This window comes from Lygodium microphyllum, chromosome 7, assembly GCF_053477565.2.
Source record: "Lygodium microphyllum isolate KBCC chromosome 7, Lygodium_microphyllum_v1.1.10, whole genome shotgun sequence".
NCBI lineage: Eukaryota > Viridiplantae > Streptophyta > Polypodiopsida > Schizaeales > Lygodiaceae > Lygodium > Lygodium microphyllum.
The window spans coordinates 50,075,479-50,099,513 of record NC_141141.1 but is presented as its reverse complement, the minus strand read 5'-3'; the positions used below and the strand labels follow the sequence as shown (position 1 = coordinate 50,099,513).

The 24,035-nt window shown below is 40.7% G+C and overlaps 1 protein-coding gene across 1 annotated transcript in view; it reads right to left on the bottom strand.

Annotated features, from left to right (window-relative positions):
* The window catches only part of LOC148033428 (Cleavage/polyadenylation specificity factor, 25kDa subunit), an 82,008-nt gene that overhangs the window by 3,721 nt on the left and 54,252 nt on the right, over window positions 1–24,035 (bottom strand). Inside the window, exons 5-6 of the mRNA XM_087682297.1 lie at window positions 12,661–12,747; window positions 12,401–12,511 (exon numbers count right to left, since the gene is read on the bottom strand). Coding sequence (XP_087538423.1) covers window positions 12,401–12,511; window positions 12,661–12,747 — 198 coding nt within the window. The remainder of the gene's footprint in view (window positions 1–12,400; window positions 12,512–12,660; window positions 12,748–24,035) is intronic.

Sequence of the window (24,035 nt, the reverse complement as noted above, 5' to 3'; positions counted from 1 at the left end):
CAGCTAAACACATTTTGGGCATGTGCATTAAAAGAGATAAGAGAGCAACACTTGTTTACCTCACAAGACAAGTACATTAGCAAAGTATTTGACAGGTTTAATATGGCTAATGCTAAGCCTCTTGATGTGCCTTTACCGCCACATACCAAGCTTAGTAAAGTTGATTATCCAAAGGATAATGCAGCTGCTAGTGCTATGAAGGGTATATCTTATGCATCAACGTGTGGTTCTTTGATGTATGCCATGGTTGCAACTCACCCTAACATTGCTCATGCAGTGGGAGTTGTTAGTAGATTCATGTCTTGGCAAGCTACATTGGGAAGCAATCAAATGTATCTTTAGAAACTTAAAAAGGTACACAACAAAAGTGTATATGCTATGAAAAGGGTACACTCGGACATGACAAGAGATCTTGACACTAGAAAATCTACCAGTAAATATGTCTTTACTTTAGCTGGTGGGGCCATTTCTTGGTGTTCAAGGTCGCAAAAAATTATGGCACTGAGTACTGCAAAGATTGAATATATTTCAACCACAGAAGCTTCTAAGGAAGCTATTTGGCTTGTCCGTTTGGTCAAAGGATTTTGGTCTCTCTTCACGTACTCCAGTGCTTGGTTGTGATAGCTCGAGTGCCGTATGTCTAGCTAAGAATGCCATGTTTCATGCACGTATCAAACACATAGATGTTCAGTACCACTTCATTCAACAAGTCTTAGATAATAGTCTTGTCACACTAAGGTCAAAACCCAAGATAACCTTGCAAATATTCTCACTAAGAGTCTTGCAAAGGCTCAACATGAGTATTGCATTCGATTACTGGGAGTTGGCTACCTTAAAGGTACCACTTCGAGCCTTTAAGTGGGAGGTTGTTGCGTATACAATCCCTTCAAGTGTAAAGTCTCTTAATCTCTGTGTATAAACTTAAACGGGTGTGAACACGCCCTTATTTGTACCCTAACATATAAATACATTTTATTCTTTGTATATCGTGATGAGCTGGTACACTCTTCTTGCGATTCTCTCTCTCTCACTCAACATTGCTCATGCTCCATTTTTGACTTGCATTCCCATTGCACACTCATCCCAACAAACAATACCCATTAGCATATCAATTGTACTGACCAGTACATAGAATAGTGGCATCATAATACATAAATGAATTATGAAAACTACTAAAAGTCAATCCTTAGTCGTAGAGAATGTATCATGACTCATGACTCATGCTAAATGTCCTCAATCTCTTCATTCTTCTCCTCATCACTCTTGTTGCTAATGTTGGAGCTCTGAAGAAGATCCTCATCATCAATAGCTATCACTTGTGCTAAGTGCATTAGAAGTATGACCTCTTGTATCTTGTAACTTGAAGAGGCATCATAAGCTACTCATAGGTTCATAGAGTGTAACGTGGCCCGTAATGTGGGGAAGGGTTATAGCATATCACGATTCATGAATCCCAAGGTTTTGGATAGAAAGCACAATTGCAAGGGAAAAAATGTCATTTTCCGATCTTTTCACAAGAAAATACGCTTTCACGACAGGACACACTCTTTTGGGCCAAAACGTCACTTTCCACCCACAGACCTTTTTTTGATGTATAAGAAACACCTTAAAAAGGTAGGAAATGTTTCTTAGCCATTTCATACATTTTCTACCTTGGGAAACGTGTTTCCATGCAACTATGGCTGCCCTACTCAAACAACCATGGAAGTTGTCATCTACTCCTTAAGACACCAAAAAGATTACTGCCCCCTCGTATATACTCTCACTTACACCAAAAGGACCTTAGCTACTCTCACCTATACTTGAAGGGCTCCAAATTGCAATCACGTGCCGTAGGATCTAACTGATCCCTAGTGGTTGTAAATCACATTACTAGCCTCTTCTTGCTCTCTAATAGCCTCCTCTCTCACAATGGCTAGAAATGACTTCCATCGATCCCCAAAAGCGTTATTCCTACTTGTATGGGCAAGTTTTGCCAAGTGGCAAACTTCTAATCCCATTTTCTAGCATTATCCATCCAATTAAATTAATTTTTAAAAGATTAATTTTAAACATTAACTTAATAATTATTCTAGTACCCAAAAAAATAATTCCACTAGCCAATAATTAAATTGGCTAGGTTAATTTATATTCAAAGTATCCTTGAGCAGTTATTGAAACAGAGATCGGCATTAATTAATTAATTAATGTCTAGTCTTTAATATCACAATTGACATTAGTGACCAATAGGTTGGTTTAGACCTAACTCTTATATCGGATACCACCTAGTATTTATCATGCATAACTCATTATAACTTTTGCCTTTGGTACCCAACTAATATCTTGGGATCTTGGATCCCACACTGAAATAATTAACTTGTACCTCATACGTGCAAGATACATTTGCACATTTGATTAACTTTTAATCAAATGCTATGCAAACCAATAAAATTTCACATCCTCATGACATCTAGTCCTACATGTCCTTGAGGCTTTGCCAATGGTCACTAGGGGTTGTAGTCTGCTAATTGCTTTGGGAGATACAAGGAGCAAGTACTAGTAAGTGTTATGGGAGCACTAGATTGTGCTTGAGAGACTAGACTAGATGCAAGATTTATTACAAGAATTCTAATTACAAGATAATCCCACGTAGGGACACAAGGTACAATGATAACTTAATACGATACGAAAAATCCCACAACCCAGGACCATAGGTATAGACAACAAGACTTGATATGATATGAAGGATCCCAGAACCCAAGACCATAGGTATAAATACAAGATATCAGAATTACAAAATCTCCCTCGACGGGGATAAATTAATAAGATACAAGACAATACTAGACTAGATCTCATACTACGAGATTACAAGGTGAGAGGATAACAAGAGCATAATGGAAGACAAGACAAGACTAGATACCATGACTAGACAAGAACTAGAACTGGAACTCGTAATTACTTACTTGGAGGTCTTGACTCCTTGAGCTCCCAGGACTAGCATTGGCAAGACGGAGGCGAGCCCCTCCTTGGAGGTCTCGACTTCTTGAGCTCCCAAGACTACTGGCATTGGCAAGACAGAGGAGCTCTATGGCGAGCCCCTCCTTTTATAGGTATTGGAGATCGACTAAAGATATTCTAGAATGTTCCATGATAATATTATCGATCATGCATGTGATGACATGGCATATCTTCTATAAGGTTCAATGATGACATGGTAAAGATGCATTCGCATGGGGTGTGGATTCATATGGCATGAGCAAGAATTAATCCCTACATTTGATCATGGCATGTCTGTGACATCACCCTCCTCGAGGAACAAGTTCCATGAGGAGCGGCTTGGTAATTTGGTCCAAGTTTCGTTAGATTCCTCTTGTGAAATTGAACTTTAAGAGCTGCTCTTTGGAGATATTCTGTAGGATATCAAGTGCGATCATTGATGTCATATCCTTTCCAGTGAGCAAGGTATTCCAATCGACCTCGAGAGATAACATGCTCGATCTCAAATTCTTCATGATCTTCAATCTGGACAGGTAGTGGGGAATTAGATCTCTCCTCTCTCACTGGTAAGCTATGGTAAGGCTTGAGCAAGGAAACATGGAAGACTGGGTGCATCTTTATGTTGCTCGGGAGTTGGAGTCAATAAGCAAGTGGGTTGATCTCGACTACAAAAGTAAAGGGCCAAAATCTCTTGTGGTCTAGCTTGGTGGAGGGCCTTGTTATCTGGAGGTTAGGTCTGAGTAACCATACTTTTATCACCGACTTTGTATGCTCGATGTTGGAGACGATGCTAGTCCGCATAGTACTTGTACTGATTCTGAGTCATTTGGATTTGTTGCTTGAGTTCTTGGTGTATATCTACTAGGTGTTGAGCTTTATCTCGGGCAACAGAAACCCGTTCTATTTGACCATTAGTTTGTGGATGATTGGCTGTGGATAGCTTAACTTAGACTCCAACGAGATTGCAAAGGCTCTTCCAAAAACTAGATATGAATTGGGGACCCTGATAGTTGATGATGTCATTTGGGAGCCTATGTAATCTAAAAATGTATTTGAGGAAGAGTCTAGTGGCAGCTACGCCTATGATGGTCTTGGTGGTAGGGATGAAATGTGCCATTTTTGTGAACCTATCTACCACAACAAGAATAGAGTCATATTTGTATGATTTGGAAAGATCTATAATGAAATCCATGGACAGAGAAGACCAGGGTCGCGTTCGAATGGGCAAGGGTTGCAGGCGACCATGTGGTTTATGACGAAGTACCTTGGCTCTGTTGTAGGTATCACATGATTTTATATATTCATTAATTTCTTTCCACACTTGGGGCCACTAGAAATCTCTTGAAATAAGCTCTAAGGTTTTATTAACTCCAAAGTGTCTTATTGTTGGGATGTCATGGCATTGTTAGAGTACCTAGAGCCTCAGCTTTCTTGGAGGGATGTGAAGTATATCCTTATAGTATAACAATCCATTAGTTTTCTGAAACTCAAAAACTTCATTTCCTTTTTCCTCTTGATTTTTTATCTTGACATTGTTGGCCAAATCATCATGCGGTAAGGCTTCATGGATTAACTGAGTTGGAGGTGCTCTGGGCTTGAGTAGTATTGCTCATTGTTGATCAAAAGCTTCTCCCCCCTTCTTATTTGCCAGGTTAGATCTTCTTGATAAAGCATCCGATTGGCATTGTTGGTATCTTGGACAATAGGTGATAACGAAGTCAAATCTAGATAAGAAGTTACTCCAGCGGGATTGTCTTTGATTGAGAATGCAGGTTGCCATAAAGTATTTTGGATTTTTGTGATCTGTGTAGACGATAACTTAATGGGCTATACCCTCTAGATGATGATGCCAAGTATCAAAGGCATCTACAATGGCAAGGAGTTCTTTGTCATGGATCTCATATTTTATCTCTGGAGGGGAGAACTTCCTTGAGTGGAATGCCACTAGATGCATATGACCATCATCTCCATGCTAAGACAAGATGGCTCTTAAGGCATAGTTTGATGCATCAGTCTCCAAGGGAAATGGCTTGGTAGAATCTAGGTGGACCAAGATTGAGGCAATGGTAAAAGCGGTGTTCAGGGTCTAGAAGGCCTTCTCGGCTTCTGGGATCCATGAGAACTTTGAGTTTCTTGTGAGTCTGGTGAGTGGTGTGACTATCTTCGAGTAATCCTTGACAAATATCTTGTAGAAGTTGGCAAAACTAAGGAAACATTGGACATTGCGGACACATATGGGTGTCTACCAATCAAGAATAGTCTCGATCTTCTTGGGATCCATGAAGATTCCTCTCGAGGAGACATTGTACCCCAAGAATTCCACTCCTGTCCAATGGAAAAAACACTTCTTAAGTTTTGCATATAGTCCTTTTTTGAGCTTTTTGAAAACTAATTTTACATGGTGCTCATGCTTCTTTGGATCTTTTGAGAATATCAAGATATCATCCAAGTATATAACTACAAAATCATCTAGATGCTGTCGGAAGATATCATTCATTATCTATTGAAACGCTACAAGAGTATTGGTGAGACCAAATGGCATAACAACATACTCGAAGTGACCATACCTTGTGCGGAAGGCTGTCTTCATTCGTTTCCTTCTCTGATCTGTACAAGATTGTAAGCCTCTCATAGATCAATCTTTGTGAAGATCTTGGCTTTTACAAAACATTTCAAGAGCTCTCGTATCAACAGCAAAGGGTATCGATTCTTGACTGTTATCTTGCTAAGTCCTCAATAATCCATACACATTCGAAGTGACCCGTCTTTCTTCTTTACGAACAGAATTGGAGCCCTAGCAAAAGACTTCGAGTGTCTAATGAACCCCTTGGCTAGATTCTCATCAATGTTATTACGTAGTTCGGCAAGTTCATCAAGGAACAGTAAGTAGATTGGTCCAAAAGGTGGTTGAGCCCCCTCTATAGCACAATCATATGGTATGTGCTCAAGCAAGAGATCTGCATTCTCTTTCAAAGACATCTTGGAATTCTTGATATTGGCTTAGTTGCTTGATTGACTCATCTTTACTAGATTCTTGAGCTGGTATATGATATATCATGTAGGTTAATTCCTACCTTGTTATATGCATAAAGGCTTTGGCTTCTAGATATACTCACTTTCCTTAGTTTTCATGACATGTAATCTTTTGCTTAACCCAATCAATTTCTAAGTTGTGTTTCTTTAGCCAAGGCATCCCAAAGATGATTGGATTTGTGGGATTGGATTTGACATTAAAGCATACACGAGATTTGTGATTGCCAAGAGTTACCAGGAGTGGTCAGGTTTTCTTGGTAATATCTCCAAATACTGGAGGTCTTCCACGACTTTAGTTGTTGCAAGATTGGTCTTTTGAAGTACTGGAATCTAGCATCTATTCATAAAGCCATCATCAATGAAACAAGCTGAGGCCCCGGAGTCAACCAAGGCTTTGAGAGATGACTTTTCTCAACAGGATCATCTAGACTGGCAAGGAAAGTTTCTATGGGTGTGGCTGGGAGAACAAGAGACCCTTTCTTATATCAAGGTCTCGTTGTACGATCTCATTTATAACCAGATATCCTCGTTTTCCTACTCGAGGATGGTTACAGTAACTCTTGGGGTTCTTCCCTCTTATTTGGGCAAAATTTAGGGCAATGTGTCCAAGGTTTCCACTAGACATAGATAATTCTCTCTTCGTCTTTGCCTTTCTTATGGGATCAAGGACTGGAATTTGGTATCATCTATTTGCGTTGGTTCGTTCGGGCTTGGTTTCTTCTCTGGTTGAGTCTTTCATTGTGGAGAAGGGTTTCATTGACAAGGCCTTAATTTATCTCGCTTTTTTGCTTCCTCTTGAACAATCTATTATCACACTGGATGGGTTGCATAATATAATCGTTAAGTGTTTTTACCTCAAGCATAGTGAGTATGAGGTCCTTGAAGTCATCTCGAAGACCCCATCCAAATTGGCTAATAAAATACCCCTCATGCCAAGGCCACATATTAATTGCCTAAATTCAAATGCATAAGCAAAAGACAAGGTCGTTACCTTGTCATAGCTTCGGAAGTTTTGTTTTTGCTACTCGACCAATGTCTGCATCTCTAAATGTAAAAGTGAGCTCGCAAAGAAATGCCTCATAGTTAGGAAGTACTGGTATATTCTTTTACAAGATTGGGGCGAACCATGATAAAGCTTGACTACAAAGCAAAGTCCCAATGAATCCCACCTTGAAAGCATCATCTGGATACCTATTCGGTTACATGCGGATATAGAGCTTTACTTGTTGCACGAATCCCCTGAACTTCGAACAATCACCATTCAGCTTCTTTGGCATGCTGATCTTGGGTTCTCTTGTTAGGGATTGATAAACACACAGAATCATATAATCACTTTCTTTATTATTCTAGAAGTCTCGGATCTGGTCTTGCATCTCTTGAAGCGCAAGGCGTAGATGCATAGGGTATTCTATTTGAAGTTGTGATTGTCATTCATTCAAGTCTTGAATTTGTTGTTAGAGGTTTTAAAGGGAGGCCATGATTCTTACAAAAGTCACCTCCATGGTGCTCAATAGGGCAAAAAAGTGTTCCAAACTATGATGAGAATACTAGACTATGTTCAAGAGACTAGACTAGATGCAAGATTTGTTACAAGAATTTTAATTACAAGATATTTCCACGTAGGGGCATAAGGTACAATGATAACTTAACAAGATACGGAAAATCCCACAACCCGCGACTATAGCTATAGACAACTAGATTCAATAGAATATAAAGGATCCCACAACCCAGGACCGTAGGTATGGATACAAGATATTAGAATTACAAGATCTCCCTTGACGAGGATGAACAAGACACAAGGCAATACTAGACAAGATCTCGTACTAAAAGATTACAAGGTGACAAGACAACAAGAGTATGATGAAAGACAAGACAAGACTAGATACCATGACTAGATAAGAACTAGAACTAGAACTCGAAGTTACTTACTTGGAGATCTCAACTCCTTAAGTCTCGACTCCTTATGCTCCCAAGACTACATTGTAAGATTGAGGAGCTCTATGGCAAGCCCCTCCTTTTATAGGTGTTGAAGGGCAGCTAAAGATTTTCTAGAATGTTCCATGATGACATCATCGATGATGTAGACGATGACATGGCATGTCTTCTAGAAGGTTCTATGATGATATGGCAAGAGTGTGTTTGCATGGGGTGTGGATTCATATGACATGAGTAAGAATTAATCCATATACTTGATCATGGCATATCTGTGACAGTAAGTGAAAAACTAATAATTTCTAAGTGTTAGTTGTCATATCTTAGATATTGATCATTACTACTCAAAATCAAAATATTAAGTCTTGACATCTATGTAATTCCAAAAAGTAGATCCCTAAATCTATGGTCATGGCATAAGGCAAAGAACCGAATAACTCATTAAAAATCATTCATATTTCTTAGTATACAAGGCACCTATATACGTAGTGCCTCCACCTTCATCTACATATTTATCATATCCTATTTCATGTGCTTATCTCGAGTATCTCATTGTTGGGAATAAAGGTGCATGTGCCTAGCCACCAATGTATTACTACACTGATAGTATCCGCACACTTGTACATTAAAGGTGACAAGCACCCATCACTATCACTTCATTTTTTATTCTTTTAGTGACATTTGAATAAAAGAAAGGCCAGTCACGCATTGTATTGTTGGAGTTCCCACATCTTATATGTGTGTCTCTCTCTTTCTCTTGCTCTTACTTCTTCCACCATGGCTCTTGCTTCCACTCACGTGCTTCCATTTCGAGCTCACTCCCTTCAACTAATATCAAAGCCAACCATTCGAGAAGCTTCTTCATCCTTTGCTTCAGTCTAAATTCAAAGCTTCAACTCAAGGTTTCATGGCAGCCATTGTTTCTTTCTCGCGAGGTATACATTGAGTCTTCCTTCTTCCAACTTGTTCCGGCTTGCTCACCACTCGTTGAAAAGCTTCCCAAGGCTTAGCTGAGTCTTGTTGAGGGCTTATTGAGCTGAGGAGCCACCATTTTATCCATTTTGAGTGGATACAGAGCATGCTATAGAAGTCATGGATAGCTATGGCAACTTGATAGCATTATCATATTTTGGCCATAACTTTTGCATATGATATTGGATTTAGGTACTCTATAGCTAGAAACAAAAAGCATGATGAAATCTACAAATATGGGCACTCACAGAGTTGATTATGTGTAGTTTTCTGTTCTTTGTTTCACACAACAGAACTGTTCTGGTTTGGACAACAAATAGTAAATCCCATAATGCATATTTGATGCTTCGAGGATACCATTTTAAAACCCGAATGGTATGGTTATGCTTTTGGGATTGATTTGAACTTGAAATAGCTCAAATTTCACTGTCATTCCAGAGCTATAATACAACACAACAAGCATTTATAAGTGAAAAGCTTATGCCTAATGTTCGTTGATGCTTTATGAGATACTTAATGGATGTACCACTACTTCTATTGTTATGTATACTTCCCAATATGCTATGCCATGCTTTTGAGCTGAGATTTGAGCTCCATCACATTGATATCAGCTATGGTTACATGCCTTGGTTGCTTCAATGGCTTATGCAGTTACGGATTTGAAGAATATATTGGGTTTTCTGCTTTCGGATGTATGCTCTATGGATCTTGGATGTCTAGATGTAATTCACATGATGCTTTGAGCTTTGCTTACTCCTTTGGCATTCGACTCTTGCTTCAAGGGAGACTACTCGACTTTATGTACTGAGCCACATTGACACTTGAACGTACTACAAAGCATTTGGTTTATATAGTTGAGCTTAAGCTTATTACAATGAGATAGTAAAACTCATTGTGATATGTACATGCTCTCGTGATATTTATTGGATGTAGTTACCCTATCATGGGCTGATTTGATCTCTTGGCTTGGACCTCGTACTTATGTCTATCAAGGTGTTATCGGTGGTATTTATATGCTTCTAGGTTATGTATTGAGCTTTGCGCAGTGGGTTATGCATCTTGCAATTCTCTTCATTTCCTTTGAGACCTACCCTGTGCATGATGTCTATGCCTATTGCATGTATGGTTTCTGACACACTATAGTTGTGATAGTCTTTAATGCTGGTTATTCCTGGCTTCTTCCTTCTTGGTTGCTCATAGTTGGTTGTTGGCATATTGCTGCAATTTATTACAGCAACCTATCATTTCAGTTTTATGTATTCTATTTGAGGGCAGTCACCTAGACTTGATAGTCTTTTGCTTATAGTTTGTGGACAAATCATTACTTTGGCAATATCTCCTCTCTCTTGCTTGATTTAGCAATGGTTTTGGGGCTAATTTGCAGGGTATTACAGTAACGTGTCTTGCCCTTCTGTGTACTTGCTTGGTCTCATTATGGCTAGTGATTCTCGCAATAGTGCTATCTTTAATGTTGAGAAACTGGATGGGACTAATTACAGCTATTGGAAGACCCAGATATAGCAGGTTTTAATGCAAAACGTGCAGGTTAGACCACTCAAAAATGGGGGTGCTAAACCCGGAAACATTGCAACCAAGGATTGGAATAAACTAGATGAGTTGTGCAAGTCCACAATCATTTTATCACTCTCTAAGCCAGTTCACTACAATGTTATAACGGACACAGATTAAATATCTTTATGACAAGCAAAGTCCCGTATCTCAAATGTATTAGCTAAAACAATTGATGGACCTTTGCATGAAGTAATGGACTTCTATGTCTACACACTTGAATGAGTTTTACTCCATTATAAGCCATTTAGCTTCACATGAGGGGCTCTTTTATCTGTTACAAAAGAAGTATATCCAAAAAGTCCTTGAGCGGTTTTATATGCAGGATGGTAAGCCTATTAATAGTCCTCTACCGAGATGGCCAAGATCCCTTATGTATCCGTCGTGGGTAGTTTGATGTATACCATGATAACCACTCATCCTGACATAGCATTTGCAGTGGGAGTTGTGGCATGCTATATGTTTACACCTGGCAGACGACATTGGAATGCCATCAAGGGTATCATGAGATACCTGGGCATAGCAACTATATGCATATGTTATGGTGAGTACGATACAAGAGTCATAGGCTACACTGACCCTGATTATACAAGACATGCAGACAATAGGAAGTCCACCTCTGGCTATGTCTTCACCTTTGCTGGAGGTGATGTTTTTGGATGTCCAAGGTACAGAAATGTACGACCCTCTTTACTACCAAGGCCGAGTATGTTGCAGCCACTGAGGCTTGCAAGAAGGCTCTCTAGTTAGGCCGTTTGGTGGCACACCTTGGTATTATTGATGTGGTCCCTACACTGCATTCGGATTCTATGAGTACTATCAAGTTAGCCAAGAATCCGGCCCTCTATGCAAAGATGAAATACATTGAGGTGCGTTATCACTTCATTAAAGAGGTCGTTGAGGACAAGTCTGTTGACCTTGTCAAGATCTCAACTGACCAAAATCCAACAGATCTACTCATGAAAAGTCTCTCAATGGAGCGTTTGCCTTTCTTCGGAAATTGATGGGCGTTGGATGAGATGACATCTTTCCTCATCCTATTGTACTTATGTGCATTTGTACTTTGTCACTTTTTTCTTCTTCTCTCCTCACTAGTGACACGTTCGCCTTTAAGTGGGAGGTTGTTGGGGATACACGTCCTTGTGTCTAGCCGCCCGTGTATTACTAAATTGACAATACCCGCACAACTATACACTGCAGGTGGTGGGCACCCATCACTGTCACTTCATTCTTTATTCTTTCAATGCCATTTGAAAAAATGGAGGGACACTCGCACATTGCAATTATTGGAGTTCCTCTCTTTCTCTCTCTCTCCTTCCACCATAGCTCTTACTTCCGCTCATGTGTGTCCACTTCGGGCTCACTCCCTTCACTCCCCGTATCAACTCGAAGTTACTACAAGGAGGTCCATGACATGATCTACATCAATGTGCATCTAAAATGGCATATGCATATCCATTTATCATCTTCTAACATCGATCCATCCTCAAAAATCCTGGGAAGATGGTTATTATAGAAGGCCACCTCTGTGCTGCTTAAGTGGTGCCTCTCATCCAATCCAAGCCATCTCATGTCTATCCTGATAATGCCCATCTACAAGGAAAAGGTGTTCATAAAGACAGCTCAAGAAACCTCTGGCTGTTTGATACACTAGCTGCTACCCCACTACTCTACATATATGTTTATGGGGACTGACTTTACACCACATAAGGACCTAGGGAGAGGAGCCTGCTAATTCAGACGCTTAAAAGACTTATGACAGCTAGAAAAATCATAGAATGGTGAGCTGATGATTAGAAGGCCTCAAATTTGACCTTCGTTTTCCCCTTGTTTCTTTTTTTAGTTTTTTGAACCTTGACATGGAGTTTAGACCCCACAGACACACAAACAATTGAAGAAAATATACTTCCAAGCTTACCGCAACATTGTCGTACAGCTCAAATAGAGGTACTGCAAGCAATTTGTAGTTCTTTGGTACAGCAAAATGTTGTCGTTCTGCCAAGTGAACCACAAACATCTTTTTGCATTCCTACAGAAACAAGCTGCGTGTTTCACTCTGAAAGCTAAAAGAGTATATTGATATAAAAGAGTGACCAAGAAATCCCTTCAAGACCATGCACAAGATATGAACACAGAATCAAAATTAAGGGGAGGGACAGAGTATGCAATCTTGCCCACCTTGGGTTTAGTTATATGTGGTGGACAGTAAGGATACATCAGGGTCTCAAAGTTAGGCCTCCACCATACTGCTACACATTCTCCAATCTGCACAAAAACAGCATATTTGACAATAACTATGAAATCAAAACCCTGCCTTGTTCATTTAAAACAACCAGGGGGTAGAAAAAGACAACAGAACTGCAATCATGCATGGTACACATTGTAAAGCTTCGCTAGATGCTCTGAAATTTCTGAATCACATGCTTCAAGGACATTAGAAATTGGAGAAACCTGATTCAAATCTGCAAAGACAAAATAGGTCATAGCTGGAAGTAAGATATAACTCAATGAATACAGATTTCTAGAATGGAAAATTGGCAATCCTGACCAATTAAGGTTGGGCAATTACGTGACCAAGTTTGTGCCTTCTTTAAAGGGTCGGTGTATGGCAATAAATGTATGGCATATGCTTGCATCTATCATGCACAATGTGAGAGGCTTTTTGATATACCTTTGAATTTCCACCTATATTGTCTTATATCACTGATACCCCTTTGATAACTCTTCCTAGGTCACTACTAGTCCTCCAATGAACCGATTAATTCTTCTATGAAGTAATGAAAATCAAATTTGATTCTGTTTGATTAATACTTGTTGTATCTAAAGTCACGAAAAACCTTTGTAAGTTAATGAAAATGGATTTCTATTTCAATGCATGTTTGTATGAACTATTTAGGCAGTTATCAAGAGACGTTCATGATTGACAAAGTAGCAATTTTTCTTTGAAAGTGATAGGTTATTTGATGTTTGTTGAGCTAACATAAGCATTATATGCTGAATTAGCCACTTACACAGCCCCAAAAATGCTTAATTAATCAAAACCCTAAAATGGTGCATGGTTTGAGAGAGTTTTAAAACGTTGTGTTGTACGAGTATCGAAACTTTCTATAAATAGGTAGGCTGCCCTCCATTCAGCCTCAATCTCGTTTTTGAAGGTTTCAAGAGCTGTGTCTTTGCTGCCCACACCCTATTCACAGAGGACATCTCAGTCAAAGCTTCCCCTTGCTATTTGCTACCATCTGGTGCCTGGTTCCAGCCTCCACCTGCATCTTCTGGCTATCGCCAGGTCCTCTGGAGTTTGCATTTGCTGCTGTCGTCCCTTGCTGGAGCTATCGACATCATCCACTTTGAGTTTTCCCCTTTAGACTTGGTGCACTAATGATTTTGTAGAAAGGACAAAAGCTCCCCAAAGGACTATTGGCCATCCTGACGTGGAAACTAGTATTGCATACAAACTATTTTCCTCTCTATCACCATCGTCTTCATCTTTACCTCTTTCATCTTTTCCACACACTTCTTCACCTTCATTCACTCTATGTCAAGTACGCATGCTACTGAATCTTTTGATTTTACTTCCTTTTTTCTATAAGATATCATAGATGGCCATGATGAAGGAACTCTTCAAACTAAGTATTGGTTCATTAGTCCCGAAGAGGATAGGTTTTTCCAATTGCACTCGAGTAAAGATAAACAAAAATTGCAAGAATCTATGATGAGTGCTCTTTTTTCATCTTTTCTTTCTGATGTTACATCTCATGGTCAATATGATTTTGGTGATTCATCTTTTTCATCATTTGCATTTAATGGCCAAAAGGACCCCACATTTCCTACAACTCCTCAAATGAGTAATCCATTTCATCTCCCACCCATCCCACCCACTAGTTTCACCGTAGGCACGCCTTTTAGACCTCATCTTTTCCTTAGCCAAGTGTTGTCTCCATGATGGAACTCCCATTCCCACAGTTTCAAGTTTTTCACAACTTGGGAATGCCATCCAACCTTCATACGGAGTATAGATTAGTTGGTACCATAGTTTGCCTCCATGGCATTACCTAGTGGATAAACTCCCATCCCCACACTTTCGAGTTTTTCACGACTTGGAAATGCCACCCAACCTTCACGGAGTGTGGATCAGTTGGTACCACAATTTGCCTCCATGGCATTACCTAGTGGGTCTTCTCCTCATTTTGTTTCTTGGGTTCCACTGCTTCAAGGCTTTAGCCGCAGCATGGGAGCCTACGAGCATTGAGTATCTTTGGTAGTTTCAGTTAGGGCATCTCAAATACGACTCTCTTTATGAGTTGTCGCATCAACAGATGGTTAATGGACTTCCCCGCCTGAAGCTATCGTGGGATGTCTGTAAAGCTTGTCAACTTAGGAAACAACACCATATCCCATTCTCTCAGCAATCTACATATAGAGCTTAGGTGCCTCTTAGATTGATTCATGTTTATCTTTGTGGGCTAATATCCATCGATGCCTTAAACAGCACATTGTACTTCTTTTTTATTGTGGATGATCATTCTCGTTACACAAGCATAAGTCTAATATCTTCGCATATTTTTCTACTTGGGTGCTACTAGTGCATAACCAAACCGGTCATCATGTAGGATGCATGAGAAACGACAGTGGGGGTGAGTTTACCTCCCACAAGTTTTTCGAGTTTCTACAAGAGCATGGTATTTCATGCCAGCTCACCTCTACCAACTCCCCCTCACACAATGGAGTCATAGAGCATAGAAACCACACCATCATGAACATGGCACACTCCACGCTATTCACAGCAAAGCTCCCTGAGTGCCTTTGAGTCAAGGATATTAACACTTCAATGTGCATCCTAAACCAGTGCCCAACTGCGGGGTTGTTCCTGAGAGAACACTGTATGAGGCATTCTTTGGTTCTCGGCCTGTCGTTTCCCACTTCAAAGTCTTTGGGAATTATGCTTACACATAAACCCCTAATAACAAAATAGGCAAGCTTACTCCCTAAGCTGATCTCTTGATTTTTGTGGAATACTCCTCCGAAGCAAAAGCCTATTGTCTATTCAATCCTCGAACCACCAAGTTTATTGTTAGGAGAGATGTAGTGTTTGATGAGAGGGACATTGTATAGTCTTTTGTACCAGATTATGTATCCTTTCCTCACATTGTTTCTTTCAAGATAGTGCCTTTTGAGCCAGGTCTACTATCCCAAGCCTCCTTCACGAGACACGTTACTCTTGATTTTTGTAGCATACTCCTCCAAAGCGAAAGCCTATCATCTATTATCCCAAGCCTCCTTCACAAGACCCGTTACTCTTGATTTTTGTAGTATACTCCTCCAAAGCAAAAGCCTATCATCTACTATCCCAAGCCTCCTTCACGAGACCCGTTACTCTTGATTTTTGTAGCATACTCCTCCAAAGCAAAAGCCTATCCGTCTATTCAACCCTCGGATAAACAAGGTGATCGTTAGGAGAGATGTAGTATTTGATAAGAGGGGCATTGTGCAATCTTCTATACCACATTCTATGCCCTTTCCTCACATTGTTCCTTTCGAAATAGTGCCTTCTGAGTTGCGTCTACTACCTACTCCTGACCCACCCGCAAATTCTTCACCTCCCAATCCCCCTCCACGAGACCCGTTACCTCACTGATACCCGCAAACCATGCAAGATTCGAGGATCCTTCCACTGGATTCCACTCCAAAGGGCCCTAGATAATCTACCTGTGGGCTTGCATCTCAAGCTTCATTTGTATCGCTGTTTAGACATGATTATATAACGTATTCTGAGCCTGATAGTTGACAAGATACTCTTCAACACCCCCAACGGCGAGAGGCCATGGAAAAGAAGCTTGAGAGTATTGACTGAAATGAGACTTAAACCTTGGTGGATCGTCTGAGCCACAAGAAAGTCATCAAGACAAAGTGGATTTTTAGGATTAAGCTAAAAGCTGATGATACTCAAGACAAGTACAAGGCTTACCTTGTGCTGCAAGGGTTTCGGTAGAAGTAAGGTATTGACTATGAAGAGACCTTTGCTCCTACTGCACAGTTAACATCATTTCGAATATTGGTTGCACTTGCGGCTCACTATGGTTGGCCAATGTATTAAATCAACGTCAAAAGTGCCTTTTTGAATGGTTATTTGGAGGAGAAGACTATGTGTAGCAGCCTCTCAGATTATCTTCAGCTGACCGGAAAGATAAGATCTCTCACTTGCGGAAAGCTCTTTACGGGCTAAAGTAAGCACCATGGTCTTGGTTCTAGAGGATGGATGAGTTACTTAGGACTCACGAATACCATTCTACTTCTTATGACCCGAACTTATATATCCGTGCTACTTCACAGGGGGTCAGCTATATCGTGTTGTGTGTTGATGATTTACTTATCACTAGCTAAGATTTTGATGCCATAGTAGAAATAAAGGTCTAGCTTTGCTCTACTTTTGAGATGACAGACCTTCGTCTCTTGTCTTATTTTTATAGGGATGGAGGTAGTTTAATCTAGGAATAATATTTTTGTGTCACAGCAACAGTATGCTCTTCCGTTAGTGGACTAGCATATTCGACGAGCACACCTATAGGTTCGTTGTAAGGAAGCTTCTTTGGTTGATTTTAGCTTACTCTGTTACTTTGCTTAGTCAGTATTTCATTGCACCTAGAATATCACATTGGATTGCATACATTCGTGTTTTGAGATATTTGCGGTATACCTATTCATATGGCCTAACTTATGGATCTAATTTATGTTTACAAGGGTATACTAACTTTGACTGGGCAGGAGATCCTGGCACTCAACTTTCCCACGGCGGCTATCTCTTTACCTTAGGTACAGCACCCATCTCTTGGGCCAATCATAAGCACAAGACGGTGGTAGCTTTCACGGCTCACGCTAAGTATCAGGCTCCTTTTTATGGTACCACCAAGGCTATCTACTTGAGGAGCTTACTGGCAACTTTATACTTTTCATGTCACTCTTTTATTATTGTCTACTACGACAACCAAAGTGCCATTGCCCTTGTGGACAATCCAATCATTACACCACAAACACGACATGTGGGACTCCACTCCCACTTCACTAAAAAGCAGGTTGAGCCAAGCACCATACACTTAGAGTTTGTACCTTACTTCAACAACTATACAAACATATTAATCAAGGCAGTCAATCAATCAATGTTGAAATACATTTTACCTAGGATCGGCTTGGACACACTCTCCTCTACTTCTTCAAATTGACAGGAAGAGTGTGCTTCCCTCTAGCTTTCCCTTCCAATTTGAGAGGAGACAACTTTCTTTTCTTGGTGGTGACAAGTTGTTTACAATTTTTTTTCAAGACATTATTGTATATTGTACTTTGTATCTTCATTCGCATCATCAAGATGACATGATTGTAACAGAATACTAGGACAAGTGAACAATTCCTCTGCGAGGGCAATGTCCAAGTGACACTGTTGCATAGCATTTTGTATGAGCATGATAACATCTACATTACCTCTTGCATATTCTGTTTTATAAACATACATATGTGCGCATTTATCATTTTTCAATAATTCTGAGTGGTTGACTCTAAATCCACCATATTCGCGATATTGCACATGGCAATCTCCCTTGCTTACTTAGCCTTGCTAGCTTGCTTTTCACCAATCTTTTTGGTCTCTTCACATATCCCCTATATTTGCTACATACTCCACTAGCCTATTTCTTCGTCATCAAAATTCAATAGTTATAGGGATAATCTGTTTAATTTGTAAAAGCCTTTGGATCTAGCTACAGGTCTCCCATCTATTGCTTAATCGATGGCCACCTCTCTTTTTAAAGCAATCATTATTAAACCATTTATTTATTTAGAAAACCAATTTATTATGGTTCCATCCACCTTTACAAGATTTGGTAGACCACTAGGCAGGCAATGTGTATCCTTTATCTGATGCTCAATCTCTCTAGGGTGACTACTTGGACGCCCTTCGTAAGATAACCATTCCCTTTGTAGTCATCTCTCATTAATATATTTCATTGTGGCACTACAGTGACATAAGACAAATTATAGAATAAGTTTTAAATCACACATATAATTTGGAACCCCCAAAAGAAATGCGATTGCTGAGTGAAATAGTATCATCCTTTTATAAGTGTCATGAGCACCATGGCAGAATGTGATGGAACATACCAAGGGTATCATGGATGTTAATCGACTACTAGACTAATTCACTCATTCAACTAAACTTAATCAACTTGATCAATTATCACCATGAAAATTAGACAATAGAGAGAGAGAGAGAGAGAGAGAGAAGTTAACACTACATTGAAAGGGAAACCAATCTCTCCTCCTTTGTAGGAATTTATTGAAGCAAACCATAAGCACCACGTGCTTGAACCATATACAAAAGGATTGATTTGCTACAATTTTGAAAATAAGGGTTTTGAAACCCCAATTTCTACATACTCCTAGCAGTATGTTAATTTTCTTCTTTAGTGCCTTAACTAGATCAAGCTAAGTAGAAAGTGCTTCTCGGATGAGTAATAAACACAAGAGTACAAAGTATGTTGCTAAAATTTTAGCATAAGAGCTTATTCAAAATGAAAAGAAATATCTCTAATATATAGATGTGGACCTTGGATGCTCAAAAGTGGAAGATAGAGGCTAGAAATTATAAGTGTTTGCTGAAAATGACAGGTGTAGGGACACTTGTCTCTTCAAAATGATACATGTCTTATTTTAAATGCCACATGTCACTTTACTAGATGAAAAATTTTCTAAACCTTCTACTCTAAGAATCTCTCAAATGGTTAAGAATTTGAGATAGCCGCTAAAGACAAAATTATTCCTTATTAAAATTTGGAGTCTTTGACATAAATAGAATTTCCATTTGAGTACTTTCAAAAATAGCAACCTTCTAAATTTTAGTAGACATAAAATTTAGATTCTAGAGAGCTTTTTATATAGGTATACCAGTTCATGGTTTGTTTCTTTGATCATGAGTATCTACTTTCACTTTTTAAAACAACTCATTATATGGGCTTCTAGTCAATGTGACTACTTGAGTGTAAAATTCTTAATCATCTGAGCTTTCTAGCCAATCTAACCACCTGACTCAACTTTTAATTTCTCTTAGGTATCTCATCAATGATTACCCAAGTATAACTATAGGGTATTCTAACCATTGGCTACCCTTGAATAGAAAGATGAATATTTGATTATATTTTTGAAACACTCAAATAATACAAATCACCTTTCAAAGCATATAAATATCAAATTAATTTGAATCATTGAGCCAATATGCCTTGGTAACAATCAATATACAAAAGGTTGGTTACACAAGCCATCATTTTGCTTGCTGTAGTGTCCAACCATCACGAGTTCTTTATCCATAGATACCAAGAACAGGAAATTGAAAATAAGAACTGCATAGCAATCAGAAGGCCCTATTTTCAGAATTTGAGAGAATGGCATATTAAGAAACTAACTTTAAGAATCTCCTATTAATTTGAAATAAACTTTCAAAAAGTACGTAAAGACACTAGTATCACTTTAAAATGATATGAATGGGCTCCTTCACCATGGGTCGAGTGCCCATTCATCCCACCATGACAATATTTAGATACACTTTGCCTAATCCAGCTTGCTTGCAAAGAAGATTGTTGGTTGCTTGAAATCAGAAAACTTGGCTGGTAAATGGTTATTACGGCCTACACTATTTGTGATGAGAGAGAGAGAGAGAGAGAGAGAGAGAGAGAGAGAGAGAGAGGGAGGGAGGGGGAGGCTCCAAGAAAATGCAAGTAGACTACATGCAAATGTTAGCCTATCTTATTTCATGTTGTTATCTCCTGGTTGTGAGCTCCATTAGATCCTAATACAGATGAAGGAGCTCTGGCTATCTTCAACCCTTTCTTTGGGTGCATTTCAGTTTTCAACCTGCTTTACTGTATTCACACTGGCTGTTTGAGAGATCTAGCTCAGTGCATTTCCTTTTCAATGCCCAAAGGCTGCATTCAAATTGTTGCAATCAGCTCAAGGCTCGCAATATGCATTTCCTCCAGTCGGCCTACATCAAATGCATTGCAAGAAGCAGGTCGGCCACTTTCAGGCTTCAGCACACACACTTGCAGCAGTCAGCCAGATTGGGCTGCATCATCTATTTATAGCAACCCCAGTTCATTGACTGCCATCCTGTTTAATAGATTTTCAGCAATCTCCATCTGTCAGTGGCATTCCTCCGTCATCTGATGCTTTCTCTATTGTTAGCCTGATCCGATGCCCTCGATGATGCTTTGCACTGCATGCAAGGACTGATCAGTCCGCTTTGTATTCAGCATTCTTTGTAGTTCAGTGCAGATTTCTTGTTCCATCCTTTGCTTTCTCTTCAATCTCTCTCTTCCCTTCTCTCTCCTGTTGTTGTTCTTCTGTTGTGCACTCTCACATGGTATCATCACCAAAAGAGAGGACCTAGAGGTTCTAGGAAGAGGAGACCACACCGCAGTCACTGTTTGGTGCAGATTTGTTGTGAAAAACATGAATTTTCTGCATTCTTTAGGTCTTATATGAAGTGTGCAAAGCATCTACAACTTGTTTTGCATGAGTTTAGCTGATTTCAAAATGAGTTGTTTGTTGTGTTTTGCAGATTCTTGAAGAAAGATGGATCGCCAATTTCAACAGTCTGCTGATGAAGATGACCACCACTCAGAAGACTGACACTCCCATCACTCCAAGCCTTGCAATGTCTGTCTTGATCGTGAAAATCACGAAGATTGCTGCGAAACACATCCCCCCCAAACGAAAAAACAAAAATAAAAAATAAAAATAAACTATTTGATAGCTAAGCCCCCTCTTGTCTTGATCATAAAAATCACGAAGATTGCTGCAAAACACATCCCCCACCCCCAAAAAAAAAAATTAAAACAAACTATTTGATACCTAAACCCCCCATCCCCCCAATGATTTGGGGGGCCATTCTTTATTTGTGATTCCTCTCAACACCTCTCCTTGCCCCCCCAGGGCCTTTCTCCAACATCAGTTCACCCCCCCCCCCCCCCCAGCAAAAGAAAACAATTTTAAAATGCTGCATAAATCCTGCCTACTACATGGCAGCTTGCACAAACTGCCTAACCTATCCCGATACTGCTTGAGCTGCCCAGAAATGCTGAAAACATGTTGGTGAATACATCATACTATCTGGCTTGCTCTGAAATGCACGTATCTACCCTAAAATTCTTGTACAATGCTTGTACCCCTTCAAGGGATGACCAAATCTCTAACATCCCATTCGTACTGTTATTACTTTGGCTGCCCATTTTGATTGGCATCTGCATTGGTTGGATATGAACACTCCTTTTCTAAATGGAGATCTTCATGAGGAGGTTCATGTGACATGACCTCTTGGCTTTGTTCAAAAAGGCTCAAAGAGCAAAGTGTGTCAATTGCATAAGGCCCTCTATGGTTTGAAACAAGCGCCTAGAGCATGGTATGAAAAGATACATGCATATTTGATTGCTCTTGGCTTAGATAATCACACAATGTAAGCATTGTCTATTTATAGCAAGGTAACCATGAAATGTTTCTCACTCTTCAAATGTTGTGTTTCACCTTGAAATATTTCACCTCTAGGTAGGTCCCAAGTGGAACACCAAGTGAAATGGTTCAAAAAGACAAATGAGGCAGTTTTCTCTATAAACAATAAGCATTAAATGAGATGTCTCTTCACTTGGAGCTCGCCTGCAGTCTAGCTGCGCCGCCCCCTGGTCTAGCCACCTCCGCCTCCCAGTCCCAACCACCTTCACCACCCTATCTTGCACCGCATGTCGCCTATCCCTGCCGACACCTCCCTATTCGCCAATTCCTCCTCCAGCCACCACCAGCTCAATAGTTGCTCCCTCCGTCTACACCAACATTCCCCCCAATATCGCAATAGCTAGCTCGATAGGTCCTTAGCAACAGTGACGCACAATGGAAACCTCTGGTCAGATGCCGATGCATTTTGCAAGTGCCCCCCAATCAAACACCTTGCGCGTCGTCCTTTTTGAGGAACACCTCTTATCCGTCCGTGCCATAAAGCTGGAGCTGAAAGAAATAGCAATCTTTGGACAGGTCGTAGGGCACCTCTCCATCTAGGGCCCAGCTTCGAGATTGGCTTCACTCCACGCTACACATTGGTACAGTGCAGATTGCGAAGGCAATTCTCATGGGTCAAGGGATCTTCATGGTCCGACTCACCTCCATGGATACAGCCCGTGAGCTAGTGGATAGCTCACCTTATGCCTCCACGAAGGGGGTCATCTATATGGTTCCCTCGTATAGTGGCTTCACAGTGGAGGACTTCGCGCTCCACAACAGGTTTCCTAGATATGTAGTCACCCTTCTATTCCCCGGATTGGCGGTAGAGTATCGTCAATTAGTGGAGGACTTTGGACAGCTTTTCCGCACAATTCTTCCTCCCTCCTTCGCCGATGCAGTGACAGCCACAAGAGTCCCGAAGGTACGGATGGATGTGGAAGATACAAAGAACATACCTAAGTTTCTTGAGATTGAGGCAAGCAGACACTCTTTCAAGCAGCAGGTTATTGTGACAGGGCAGCCTGGTCAATGCCTGCGATGCCATGACTCTGGGCATCAGGCAGCAGATTGCACGCGTTTCGAAGCCAAGGCAGCTCAGTCGGCAAACCCACAGGTGGATGCTGACGGTTTTACACAAATCCAGCAACGATAGAGAGGGAGATGGCAAGGGGAGCCTCAACCAATCCCTCAAACAAAACCACGGCAACAAAGTGCAGGAGGGCGGGCGAACAGCACCCTTCCCGTCCCACCCAACAAGATCACAGGCCTCCACCCCCACCACCCACTAAGGTATCACAACCCACCCCATCCAAGATCCCCCAACCCCCTTGCCCACCCCCAACTTATGGATTGCCCCCCAACCCTATCCCACAGCCACTAGCTCATCTGGCCCACCAACTGCCCGTCACACTTTCCCTCGACACACGCAATTGCTCCCACAGTAGTTTTTCCGCAGTGGTCCGTAGTCCTATTTGAGAGTTGCAAAGTGCGGAGAGTTTCCACTCCCTCTAGAGGTGGGGATCTTCATGGTCTGCAAGTCAAGGAGCAGCAAGGTCCATTTACTAGCACCACCGAATAGACCAAACTATGCTTTCTTTCTTCAGACCTCTCATTCAGGAGACTGGACGATGACACAAATAGAGGAGGAAGTGAGGGTCCAGGTTGCAGAAGACATCTCCCATTGGATGGGTGAAGGAGGGCTAGCACTCTTTTTCCAACAATGGCCAGGTTGCATGATGGACATTAACCGGTGGAGTGGAGCCGAGATCCCACATCTGAGCATTATTTTTCGAGCCCCTACCCAGTGGAGCTCACTAGTGGATGTGATCGAGTGGCCCCTCGCATAGACTGCTCGCTTCTTCTACCAATGCACAGAGTCACGTCTCTCAGCTTGGCTGATGGACGCCTTGGTTGTACCGCCTGGAGCATCTATCATCCCCATGGTCCGCCCGAGAGCCACCATGGGGGAATGGAGTTCACCCTCCAAGCTTGCGGCCAAGCGCATTCACATGCCTCGTAGCTCT